The sequence below is a fragment of the Phocoena sinus genome, chromosome 14, assembly GCF_008692025.1.
Source record: "Phocoena sinus isolate mPhoSin1 chromosome 14, mPhoSin1.pri, whole genome shotgun sequence".
NCBI lineage: Eukaryota > Metazoa > Chordata > Mammalia > Artiodactyla > Phocoenidae > Phocoena > Phocoena sinus.
The window spans coordinates 61742527-61755962 of record NC_045776.1 but is presented as its reverse complement, the minus strand read 5'-3'; the positions used below and the strand labels follow the sequence as shown (position 1 = coordinate 61755962).

The 13436-nt window shown below is 41.0% G+C and overlaps 1 protein-coding gene across 6 annotated transcripts in view; it reads right to left on the bottom strand.

Moving 5' to 3' along the window:
- CEP192 (centrosomal protein 192) overlaps positions 1-13436 on the bottom strand; it is a 94502-nt gene that overhangs the window by 28358 nt on the left and 52708 nt on the right. For all 6 annotated transcript variants that reach the window (XM_032654090.1, XM_032654091.1, XM_032654092.1 and 3 more), the window contains exons 21-32: positions 12448-12573; positions 12114-12257; positions 11948-12011; positions 11387-11526; positions 11195-11287; positions 10524-10642; positions 9444-9620; positions 8039-8129; positions 7669-7845; positions 4385-4645; positions 4012-4127; positions 2375-2484 (exon numbers count right to left, since the gene is read on the bottom strand). In XM_032654090.1, coding sequence (XP_032509981.1) covers positions 2375-2484; positions 4012-4127; positions 4385-4645; positions 7669-7845; positions 8039-8129; positions 9444-9620; positions 10524-10642; positions 11195-11287; positions 11387-11526; positions 11948-12011; positions 12114-12257; positions 12448-12573 — 1618 coding nt within the window. The remainder of the gene's footprint in view (positions 1-2374; positions 2485-4011; positions 4128-4384; positions 4646-7668; positions 7846-8038; positions 8130-9443; positions 9621-10523; positions 10643-11194; positions 11288-11386; positions 11527-11947; positions 12012-12113; positions 12258-12447; positions 12574-13436) is intronic.

Genomic DNA, 13436 nt, shown 5'->3' with positions numbered 1-13436 from the left:
TCTCAGGGCTGTGGGCACTGTTCTGACCCCCAGCATAAACCAACCCGGTCAGTTTCCACAGCTCTCTGGGCATCGTCACCTCCACCCCAAATGAGGGGCCAAAACACAGAGTCTGAGAGCACATACTTCATAAGTGGCAGTCTCATAAAAACTTAAGTAAATCCAGAAACAGGCAGTATTAGTATAACTACATGTATTTAGATTGATCAGACAGTGCTCAAGGTTTATCCAAAGATAAACCTACCTGAATTTATATATACAAGAAATTTTAGAGAACATGCTTGTATTCTACATATAAATTAGATATTAAGAATTAAGTGTTTTTAAGATGGAAACTCAGAAAGAACACAGGAAGTGTAAATTAAAATTTATATTAAATACATCTGACTATAAAAGTTTAATTGTGAAATTATTTGCCACAGTAATTACACATTTTACAAAAGTAAGATCGCTATGAATGCTTAATAGTAATACGCTCAAATGTTTTTCAAAATAATCATGTAAAAAGTTCAACCGCAACATTCTTATAGGGATCCATTACACCAACCAGCACAAGACCAAGTGGGGCTGCTTCCTCCCCTCACCTGGACAGCATGCACACCACCTCCAGGAGCCCAATACTCCCTGATGTGCAACCTGGCCCCAAGGACCCACCTGAAGCCCCCACTCAACCCCATCACAGGGGGGTCTCAGCAGGTCACCTGTCAGGTTTGTCAACACAACCCTTAACACACCCACTTCCTGAATGTTTGCACATGCAGCTCCCTCTGCCTGAATACCCTCCCCCACCCTGGTCCACACCTTCTCCTCCTTGTCAACCCCCTCCCCGCTTTCTCAGCAGATTGCCACTTCTCCGCGGCCCCCAGGTCCCTAAGGACAGTTCTGTCACAGCACTTTCATGCTATACTTCGATCACCTGTCTCCCCCTTGGCCGGTGAGCCCCTAGAGGCAAGGGCGGCACCTTCTTCCCCTGTGACTCGTGCCCTGCACTCCCCACCAAGTCCACTCAGACATAGAGTCGTGAAGCTGCGAGGGCTGCACACTCACGCTGCCTAGTTCTCATTAGACTTCACTGCTGCTGCTATGTGTCTGGGTCCATCTCCACGGCACAGTTCAGGTTAACTCTTTCACGTGGATCCTTCCTCTGAGGAAGGGATATGGAAGGTGAAGCTCGGAGGAGCTGAGGTAGCAGAGATGGGCTATGAACTGAGGTTCAGCTCCAAATCCAACGTTCTTTCCAACCATTTCAAATCTTTTCATTATTTTTAACTAACCCACCCTTGAAGCAGATGATCTAGACTCCCAATTTGCTGAAAAGATCATAAACTATTCTATATCACCTCTACATAGGCATAAATATCCTTTTCCTTTATCATTTCCCACTTCAGAAGGAGTGTGTATTTCATCATTAAAAAACTAGAAAATAAAAATGGGGGGAAAAGACACTACCACCTGAAATTCTACCACCAGAATATAACCACTGTTAATATTTTGGTGTGTATACTCCTGCAATTTTACCTAGGTAACTATAAATAAGACATTAAATTATTTTTACCAAATGAGCTGGTGGGGAGTGCAGGGCATGAGTCACAGGGGTAGAAGGTGCAGCCCTTGCCTCTAGGGGCTCACAGGCCAAGGGGGAGACAGGTGATCTTATATGCAAAATTTTAAAATAATTCTTTTCTTAATAAATTGAGGAGCTTTCCATGTCACTTAATATAGAATCATATTGTCTGAATGCCTTCAAGATATTCTATTGCATAATTAAACGATCCCCTACTCTTGGGCATTTAGGTTACTTCTAATTTCTTCCTATTATAAACAATACTGTGGTGAAAATCCGTACACATACTATTACACAATTTGCATGTTTCCATTCTTATATTTTGTATGAGTCATAGATACCAGTAAATACCTGAATTGCTCAGCTCAGCTCAAATAGGGCTAAACATCTAGATTAGAGTCACACTACCACTATCACATCCTCCATAAATTGCACAGCAGTCACAAGAGCAGAGAAATCTCAAAATGAGTGTAAGTTTGCAATCATGAAATCTTAAACAGTAATAACTTGAGTTTAATCATAACTGTTCTCCTCCTCTATTCACAAGTCCACCCAAAGACTAGGTGCAATAACATCTAACATTTACAAGGCAAAGCCCTCTCATCTGATCTTCACAAGAACTCTGTGTAGAGAACAGAGACATTATTCCTCTCATTTTACAGCTAAGGAAACTGAATTTCAGTGATGTAATCTGTCCAAAGTCATACAGTAAAGCTGTGACTCAAATTCAGCCTGATACCACATCTAAGCTAACACTCTTCCTCCTCACACACTGGACCCAGAAGATTTAAAATACGTTGAAATTCCTACCTTCAGTTACGAGCAGCTCGTCCTGAAATGCTTCCGCAAAGTCGATGTTCTGCAGCATGCTCTGGGTGGGAAGGACCTGCTTCCTCACCCCTGGTGTGTGCAGCATGGCTCTGCCAGTAGAGATTTTATTCAGAAGTCGTTTATACATACAAAATAACCTTAATTAGATTTTATTCATGCATCTGGAAAATCCCACTAACATCATGATACATTACTTCATAGATATAATGTCCTAAATCCCAATATAAGTAATTGAAAAAAAAACCCCTTGTTTTGGAAATTCCCTTAAAAGTTATACATGGGAGTACAATCATCAGTTTCAGTTAAACACATCAAATCAACCACTTCCTAACAGAAGAGTAGAGAAAAGATAAAATTAGATTCTTTTCGGGTCATACATTTTCATTATTTGTGAAAATTTGGTCAGTTAGAAATTTGTCTCAGAAAAAATATGCCAAGAAAATGATACAAATAAAACATCAGAAGGGAATATTTAAATTACCATGTAATTCTGTTACTTTGACCTCTTCTAGAGAATTTTGAGGTGAGAGAACTAAAAAGTAAATTTCTCTATAAAACACAGATGTTCACAAACGAAAGAAATCTCATTACTATAAATTAATGGCAAAGAGGAGTTATAAAGGAGTACGCTGATTTCTATATCCCAGTAGAGAGAAAGGAAAAAAACCAAAAAACTTGTGATCTAATTTCTCTAAATGCCAGTTTCTATTTCTAAAATACTCAACTGAGAGAAAAAACCGCATTCAAAGTTGAGCTCTTCACTTCAGGTCTGTGCTATCATCATGTAGCAAATCATCACTAAACTCTTCTTAAACATTCTAACAGTCTTTCACAGATTAAAAATAAAACAGTTTCCTGAACTGTGTATCAGAATAAAACACAGCAGAGCACAAAGGACTGGAAGAAGGAAAGACTGGCCCACGCACACGCCCGCCCTCCCGTGAGACAATGACTTCCTGAGAACGATGAACTGGCAGGAGCTTCACTTACCTCATACTCAGCTTTAGGCTAGGAAACAAGATTTTGTGACACAAGAACTCTGAATTCAACACACAGAATGTCTAAATCACACCTAGACCTAAATATAAAGTTGACAACATTCCAGCATATTAAACTACATTTAGATCAGATGTACCAAATTTTTTACAAGTACAAGCTTAAGTAGCTAGAGTTAGACACCCTACACATGTCTAAAATAAGGCTTGATCCTCTGAAATGATTCTCAACACTCCCAGAAATGTTCCAAGTCAGGTGCGTTTACACAATATACTCTTTCAGTAGTTCTTAAATCTTTTCTGAAACTGATCTGCTATCATTACAAAGACCGTCCTACGATGAAGTCCAAGGTCCTCTCTGAGCAAAGGAGCAGAGGCCCCTATGTACGTCCAGAAAAGGATACTGCAAGGAAACCTGCAGACGAGTTTCCTACAGGTATTTCTACCTGTATTTCTCCTACAGGTAGCTTATCAGTCACACAAATTTTACCAAGATTTTTCATCTGCCAGTTCACTAAAAGTAGTGAAACATCTTCTATAAATTCCAAATCCCAAACCACTGTCACAGCCTCTTTATTTCCACTGAATGGTCCCCACCATCATGTAAGGTAAGTGACCCACCTTCGGTACTGCTGTCTTGAAATTTCATCTCCACCAAAAAAGTATATAGTTGACAGTTCTGTGGTGTTTTTACAATTGTTTTCTCTGTCTGATGGATTATATATTATAGTAACATCCTGATGCCAAGAAAAAAATCAGGAGTGAATATTAAATATTTCTGAGTAAGTCATTTCACTCTGAATAAACTGTCACAGGAGCACAAATAGTCACTATAGACAAAGATGCACATGAAGAGTATTTCCAAGATCAGATAAGTCCTTCCACTCCTAAGTTCCTTTCAAATATGATTTTAGCTCTCTACCATAAAATACATAATTATTACTTTAACCTAAAAATAAGCTCATATTTTCAGTGCAGAGACTTTCATACTTACTTCTTGTTTTCTTTCCTTGAGCACAAATTTGTCTGGAAAAATCCTTAATACTCGAGGATTCAGCAAAACTTTTTTCTGAGAATCCTTAAAACCTACAGCTTTAACAAAAGCTGCTCGAGAGCCAGTGTTACGAACAGAAAAAACAATTCTACTTTCTTTGCCAGGCACTAAGTCATTCACTGTTACCATGTAACTGTCAGATAACTTTTTAACATCTTCCAAAATCAGGTTACTTGTGCCTCCATATCCAGACAAAGGTATCTAAAAATACAGAACACATACATCCAAAATTATTTTTATGTAAGCAGAAAATAGAAGATTAAATTACGGTCAGAGAAGACAATAAAAACAGATTTACTACAATTAAAATTATTAAGCTTTGTGTACTTTGGCTAGTAGCTTCCCCACAGTCAATCTCTAGCCTTACAGTAAGGACTATGTTTTAAGGGAAAAACAAATCAATGAGCTACAAAATTATTTACCTTCCAATATGCCAAGCTTAGATGATAAAAGAACAATAAAAAGATTAATATTGATATGTTTGCTTAAGCAGTGTTCAGCATGAAAGACACTGGTATTTATAATTTACTCTGAAATGCATAAAATAAGATAAATTGATAGATGGTTAAATATGTGATAAAAGAAATATAGCACAATGTTAACTGTAGAATCTAAGTGGTAGGGCATGCAAGTGTTCACCATGTAATTCTTTCAAATACCCAATAATTGTGAATTTTCAATATGAAAAGTTTTGGGGACAGAAAAATCTATGAGCATATAATCCTGTTAACTTCCGGTCTAGCAGAGTCAGAGGACCGTGCCAAAGGGACCAAAGAGAAGCCCAGATCTCAAACAAGCCGGTAGCGGGGGGCAGAGTGGAGGCTCCAGTGCTGACCAGGGCTACCCTTGAGCTACAAGGCTCCCAGGGGGCTCAGCACTACCAGGAAACAAGGATTCACAGAACAAACTCTATGAATAGGAATGTAAGAAATAGGTACCCTGCTAGGAAACAAATGTTTCATACCCTTTGACATGCATTCCCTAAAAATGAGCTTTCATTCCTAATTATTGAAATAAGTTCCAAAGAATCCTTTGCAAACTTAAAAACATCAGTAGCTTATTTCAAGTTGTTATGTACTAAGTAACATTTTGAAAAATTAAATTCAGGCTGATCAAAAATCAGTATTGCTTGCCCCTTAGTACAAATTAACAGCATTTTTAAAGGGCTTCAGATGTGAAGCTCCTGCAAATCCCACCTCATTCAGGGTGAGCTCTGCTAGTTCCCAAGAGCCAAAAGTGTTTCTAATTTTTCTTTTCCCACAGAGATTTGCAAGTAAATCTTAGGCAAGAAAATAGAAAGTAACAGGGAAAGTCAGCTTTTGAAAACACTCAAAATCAGTATTCTTCCTATATTTTCAAAGTCTAAGGAGGGGGCTTCCCTGTTGGCGCAGTTGTTAAGAATCTGCCTGCCAATGCAGGGGACATGGGTTTGATCCCTGGGCCGGGAAGATCCCACATGCCGCGAAGCAACTAAGCCCGTGCGCCACAAGTACCGAGCCTGTGCTAAAGAGCCCGCAAGCCACAACTACTGAGCCCATGTGCCACAACTACTGAAACCTGTGCGCCTAGAGCCTGTGCTCCACAACAAGAGCAGCCCCCCCCTTGCCACAACGAGAAAGCCCTGCACACAGCAACGACAACCCAACACAGCCAAAAATAAAAACAAATAAATTAATTAAAAAAAAAAAGTCTAAGGGAGTCACAAATAATTACTGACTAAAAGGTTAAGAAAAAGAATGATTAGGGCTTCCCTGGTGGCGCAGTGGTTTAGAGTCCGCCTGCCAATGCAGGGGACACGTGTTCGTGCCCCGGTCCGGGAAGATCCCACATGCCGCGGAGCGGCTGGGCCCGTGAGCCATGGCCGCTGAGCCTGCGCTCCGCAATGGGAGAGGCCGCAGCAGTGAGAGGCCCGTGTGCCGCAAAAAAAAAAAAAAAAAAAAAAAAAGATTAAATAAAATGAAATTTGACTAATGCCCACTGACCCGAAGTTTCAACCAGAGAAACTGCTGCTCTAGAGCAGGCTTCTCAGGGACTTCCCTGGTGGTCCAGCGGTTAGGACTCTGCACTTACACTGCCGGGGGCCCGGGTTCAATCCCTGGTCTGGGAACTAAGATCCCACAAGCCTCGTAACGTAACATAAATAAAATAAAATAATAAAAATAAATAAAATAAAATAAAATCCATCTAGAGCAGGGTTCTCAGCCTCGGCACAATGGCCCTTGGGCTGCGCCATTTGACATGGGGAGCCCTGTGCACTGTGGGTGTCTGGCCGCACCCCTGGCCTCTACTCACCAGGTGCCAGTTGTATCTTTTCCCACTTCCAGTGTGACAACCACAAATGTCTCCAGAAATTACCAAGTATCCCCTGGATGGTGAAACAGTCTCTGGTTGAGAACCACTGCTCTGAAAATGGCCATTTACACCTTTTAACACCTCTCCCCACCAAAGCTCATGGGGTCATGTGAAGAGCTCCACAGAGAGTGTGTCCAGCTCCAGCATCAAATAAAGGTAAATTTGCCATAAATATCCATCCTTTTTAAAAAAACTTCTAGGTGTTGTTAATCTTGTAATTTATCACACATCCACTCTGACACTAGGAAACGACCAACATCGTAGTCCCAGCCCCACTGCCAACTAATTGCTTGGATTTTAGCTACTTTCAGGGAGTTCAGGCTTCATTCCACTACCCTGTCCTTCTTTCCTCTCCTCCAGGATTCATCATTTTTCTCTCTTACTACCCTGAATCTAGCTAAAGAAATGACTTGAAATCTTTTAAAATTATGCTGGGAAGAAACAAAATAGAAAAGCTCTTGTCTTTGTATCCCTGCTGTACGGAACAGAGTCTAACAAATGATGTCCATAGACACTTTGCTGAACTGAAAGAATAAAATTTACTTGGAAAGTCAACATCTTAAACATTTCCATCTGGATTTACCAAAAAATGGATTTCTGAAAAGTTGAGTACATTTCAAAATTTTCAAACCGAAATGAAACTTACAAGCATTAGACAAGCCATTACTTACAGGAATACTCTGGTGGCTGCTTTTAAAATAGGGTAATCCTACAAGGTATATAATTACTCCCTAACTTGTTTGTAAATCTAGGTAATCACATATTTTGACTTATAAAAAGCAGAGTATATGTAATTTACCAATATTTAACCAATAGTTACAACATGTCATAAACTCCATGGGAGGGAAAAAAAAGCTATAAAATTATCTTACCGTGAACTTAAAGCCTGGTTGTGATCGAATTCCAAGTTGTTTAATTTCTAGTTTGGCCAACATACAAGATAATCGAGTAGGTGCAAACAACACAGAGATGTATGTGTCTTCTTTTGGACGAATCCTGATCTCACAGTTACTGGTCAATCGCTCTTCTGAACCAAAAGTGTGCTGAAACTACAATTTAAAAAAAAAATCTCTGCATAAAACAGAGCAGCAGCACAAATAAAACATACAATTAACATGAACTCCTCGAAGATTAAGAACACAAGATGGCCTACATTAAGTGTCATGTATCTAGATGTTAAGTGTTAAGTGTCCTGGATCTAGACAGAACGTGAAACAGAACAGAGCCACGCACTCCACAAACCTGAAAGCAGTCCTGGTCCTGTCCTCTAATGAGCAGTCGTAAATGTTGGGCTGAAGATGTGGAATTATTTCTTAAAGCTAGTTTCTGAAGCCTAGAAACAATGACACAACTTAAATGTGGTTTTCCTCCATGGATATTGCTACAATCATAAAAACAAAGCCAATTAAAACTGACTGCAGTGTTTGGAGACGGACTGACTGCACAGGCCCCTTGAGCAGCCTGGAAGTGCCTCCACAGTCCCAGAACTCTACATTTGTGAGAACGTATGCTCAAGACTCAGCTTATCAGAGAAGATTTTGGGTTTAGTCTCTCTCCTGTTATAGCTCCTTAGCTGCCCTTATTATTCATTCTCTATGTATAGGAATTATCTGTCTTATAAAATAGTAATCAATGAAAATTCAGATTACCAAATTCATTAAGTCATTAAAGTCAATACCATCCTCAGCTCCAAAACCTATCTTTCGTGGAAACAAGGGTCCTAAGCACATCGCTCAGATTTTTTACTTTAAGAGACTCATTTGCACAAAGTAGTCTTTTAAACAGCATACTGAACTAACCTTACTTTAAAAAAACTTACAGTGCAAGTAGAATGGATGTATGAATAGCAACTGGCTCACAGGATGAAAATCCTTCAGTCTTTGAAAATATATGAAGCCTCTCTTCATTAGAGAACACAGAATACATGAATAAATCTCCATTTTACTCAAATTTTGAAGACTGACAGTTAAATTATTTAAGCTGTGGTCTATGCCTTGTGCACCTTGTGCTAAAAGGGAAAGGTTGCTGAGTTTAACCTCAGAATAAAATCAAAGACCTCTGGTTATCAGCACACCTGAGAAAAACCTTCCATAAGTACAATGGTTGGGAAAGACGTTCTGAAAAATATTTTTTTCATAAAAACAAAGCCAATTAAAACCAAGTACAATGTTTAGAGATGGACTGACTCCACGGGCATAGGAGCTACTGAGAAGGGCACAGTTCCTCAAACTCACGGCCATGCAGGACATTTCAGGAGCCTAGCTGAGAGGGGTCTTCACTGAGAGCTGCGTAAAGAACACGTGCCCCTTCATCAACTAGCCTCTAACTCCTTAAATAGATGCAACGTCTCTGATTATTTCTTCTTCCCACCAGTCCCCAGGGCTTTCCAGAGAAGGAACGAAGACACACTTAATTGCCTAAGTTTGGTCATCAGCACAGAATTCACCAAAGAGCTTAAGAAAACTGAAACCTAATTTTTTTGGCTTGTATTTTAAAAAGAGGTTAAAATTTTACTAAAAAATTTGTATTCATGATAGGATGAATAATGAATATGATAGTTTTATTTCAATTCTAAAAACATTAACATGGTCATCATCAACACAGGGAAGACTAGCATTATGTGATAACAGCTACAGTGTATACTCACTGTGTCCTGCCCAGGGGGACACCTCCCCACGCCAGAAACTGCTTGTTGGATAAAATCGAAGGAATATCTGAGCAGCAAGATGCAGGCGTCAGAGGCTTGTTTCCTGAAGAAACTACTTCACCTTTTAACATCACTTCATACTGAGGGCCAAACGACTGCACAAATATTTTCAAGATCCTAACAAAGAAAACCATCTAAGTTCAATATTCAGAATTCAATTCTTTCGACAACTATTGTCCTATGCGCTTCCTTCGTCCAAGAGACTGAGCTGGTCGGTGCTGAGGCTACACTGCATTCTCACCCTCACAGCTTACATTCCAGAGGAGAAAACAGACAGAGAAGGAGACGGGTACATGCCACAGGCCCATGCCACAAGCACAGCGGGAGAGAAGTGCATGGGTCACGGGAGACAGGGAGGGATCTGGGAAGGGATGAGGAAAGCCTCCTGGGTGGGGGTGCTACCCCGGTGGGCAGGTGCGGGCGAGTCCTCCCGGCACAAGTGTTCACATCTGAGCAGCCAGCACCTCTGCACCCAGGGACAAGCAGGCGGAGGACAGTGAGGCACTCGGGGGCTCAGGAACCAGGCAGGGGGCTCGGCAATCAGGCAGGGGATGGGCCACGTGCGTCTGAGGACAGCGGGCTAAGCTACATTTTATCAAGCAAGCTCAAAAGCTGGTGACAAGGGTGCTCCGACCACTGTAAAGGGATATCCACTTATGATTTGGGTGCCAAAAAGTCACTGGCCTGGAAAAGGTACAACTGTCAGTTGTATCTTTAACAACTGACAAGGTCAACTGATGATTTCCTTGGTGAGAGAGAAGAAGTTAGTGAGAAACATCAAGATTGACGTGTTATTATTTACTTTTGTCAGAATATACTTGAAAATAGTGATATCTTACTTTCTAGTCAGCTAGCTGGTTTAAAAGAAGATTTTCAGTAAGCAGAAAGATCTGAGGCTAAAGGAAAGAGGTAAAGCGGTGCTGTATAGGCGAGGTGAAGCGTGTACTCTGTCCCTCAGGCTGTGGACCGGAGCACACCTAAATAAGCACAAATTCGCCATGATCAACAGTCCTACGTTACCTTTCCTCACAGGCTTTGGAATCCTTTGGAGAAAATGAAACTATAACTTCATGCTCTTCTCCAGGTTTAAGGAATAGTTTCTCTGGATCCACTGAAAAGTGACTTCCTTGATCTGGGATCTAAGTATTTACATAATTATAAGTCAATGCTGACCTGCAGACATGGCTTTCACACACTCACGTGCCTTGTCTCTCTCACTGACCACAACTGGGTATTCTACTCCCTCCCTGCCCAGCAATGCCCCACCATCTTACTTTCTTGGAAAGGATACATCTTTCTTCTCTTCTGTAACAAACTATCCCCTGCCCCATCCCTAATTCCTGGCCACCAACACCCCCTCACTCAGCCACACAACTCAGAAATGTTGTCTACACATGTGGCTCCCTCTCCTCCACCCAGCCACAGGATGACTCGGTCTTCAGGAACTAATCTAGAGCTTGGTTCTTGTACCTATTACATTAGACATCCCAGCTGAACTTCCTAACCATCTGTTTTATGCTCGTGTAACACCAGCTCTGAAAGCCCGGGCTCAGATTCTTCTGTCTGACCACCCCTGCCAATGCCCCCAGCCCTTGAACAAGGTCAACAGCAGAGCAACCTTCAGAACCCAAGGAGACACTCACAGTCTCAGCCCGAGGAAATAAGTTACAGCCTCAGACACAAATTCTTACCTTGATGTCCAAGTGGACATCAATATTCCCAGCATTTTTCAAAGGTAAGTACTGCCTTGTTGAGGAAGCCACACTGGCAAACAAGTGCATAGTCTAGAGGATGGGGTAAAACAGGCATGTTTTAAAAATGTCACGCTTGGAATGAAATCAACCTGAACATAAAGTAACAGCAAAGTGAGGAGTTTAGGGTACCTGTAGGTCTTTCGGAGCATGTATCCTGGCTATTCCTGTTCTTGCTCGAAGATTGATACTTTTAATGACTGGTGTAGGGTTTGGACTATCAACTTCTACATCAACTCTTGCCAAGAATTCTTCTGCTGAGTCTAGAATCTCTGTAAAAGGTCATTCTTTTAGTTCAGACACCAGAGTTATTTAATTCTAAATGCCACACATGGCCCAACACTACGCCATCAAGGGGCACAAAAAAATCTTAAAATGACTGTTCAAAGAACTCAGAGAGGAACAGAAATGTGTGGAGGAGAAAAAGGAAGAAAACATCTAATTGGTAGAGGAGATAACATCAATTAACAGAAAAGACCCCAAAACGTTTTCAGTGGTACTTGCTTGGATTATTCATAATTGGATGGGTTTGACCCAAAATAGCATGCTCTCTGCCCAGCTTTAAAACAACATAAAATATCTGACAAATTACAATAAATATTTGACAATTTACTGACAGGAGAAATAAGCCTCAACTTTGTAGTTTATTTAGCTACGGAGTAAAGAAAATCCCATAAAACGTAAACATGATACCTGAAGAAGTCATCTGTTTCTTTGGACTATGGAAAAGAACCCAAATTATCAGAAATTCTGGATCCTGTAAAATAAAAAAAATTTTTCATACACAGTGAAAGAAAAGTAGTTTGGAAACTTAACTTCCTCCTTAATTCTAAATCAGTCCTTCAATCCCCCAGCTCACCTGTCCGTCATCGCTGGCAGGCATCATATGGTTGATCACCGAGGGGGCGGCCAGCTGAGCAATCGCATGGGCATAAGGAACAGCTTTCAGAGCTGTGTGGATGGGTTCCTTGGAAAAGGTGAAGCAGCGCCAGGCTATGGCGTTCTGTCAGAAACAGGAGAAGCCGCTTCAGTAGAGCCAATGGAGTCATGTTGGTGTGATGCTAAATTTGTTCAAAGATCCTTAACAAAAATATCTACTTTCCTAAGAGAAGTTAACCAAGGATGCTACTAGCTGCATCTACAACTCTAAGTCAGTGTGCTCTGTAAAGGTTTCCTCCGAGCACAGTACTTACAGCATTAATAATGAGTCTAATTGGGATGTTGGCGTGCGTCTTGTTTACCAGCTTTAAAGGCAGAGCTTTCCAGCTTCCATAAGTCAAGTCACCAAAATCAAGAACATCTTTCTTTTCTGTTTCTACCTAAATTATGGGAAAAAAGGGATTTATAAAAACAATATATTAATAAATATCACAGCTTATGTTCACATCACTGCCCTTTCCAGCCACAAATAGTCAACATTAAAGGTAAACTTACCTAAGACTCCTGGGGCTATTTTACAATTCCTATTTTCTACACAAGTAAATTATTTTTCTGAGGTAGTCCACGTACCCAAATACACTACAGAACAAAGCAACAGCTTAGCTGCGTTACTGTGAGAAGACAAACTGACAACTTTACAAAACACACAGCCTCCCTTCCACTAGCTCTACTGTTATACTACCGACTTCTCAATTCCCTCCAAAACATATGTGGGCATTTTTGGATTTAGTCCAAACTCTGACAACACTGAAAATGTTTACAATAATATCTAGGGACTTCGCTGGTGGCGCAGCGGTTAAGAATCCACCTGCCAATGCAGGGGACACGGGTTCGAGTCCTGGTCCGGGAAGATCCCACATGCCTCGGAGCAACTAAGCCCATGTGCCACAACTACTGAGCCTGTGCTCTAGAGCCCGAGAGCCACAACTACTGAGCCTGTTGTGCCACAACTTCTGAATCCTGCATGCCTAGAGCCCGTGCTCCGCAACAAGAGAACCCATCACAATGAGAAGCCCACACACCACAACGAAGAGTAGCCCCCGCTCACCGCAACTAGAGAAAGCCTGCGCATAGCAACAAAGACCCAATGCAGCCAAAAAATAAATTAATTAATTAAATTTTTAAAAAAAAACAAACCCCAGTTATTCCGATGTGCAGCCAGGGCTGACAGCCAGTGTCCTAAAGAGGCCTGCAATCCCACAAGAATTTTGTTGCCCCAACCTGGCTAGACCCAATTTCTTTC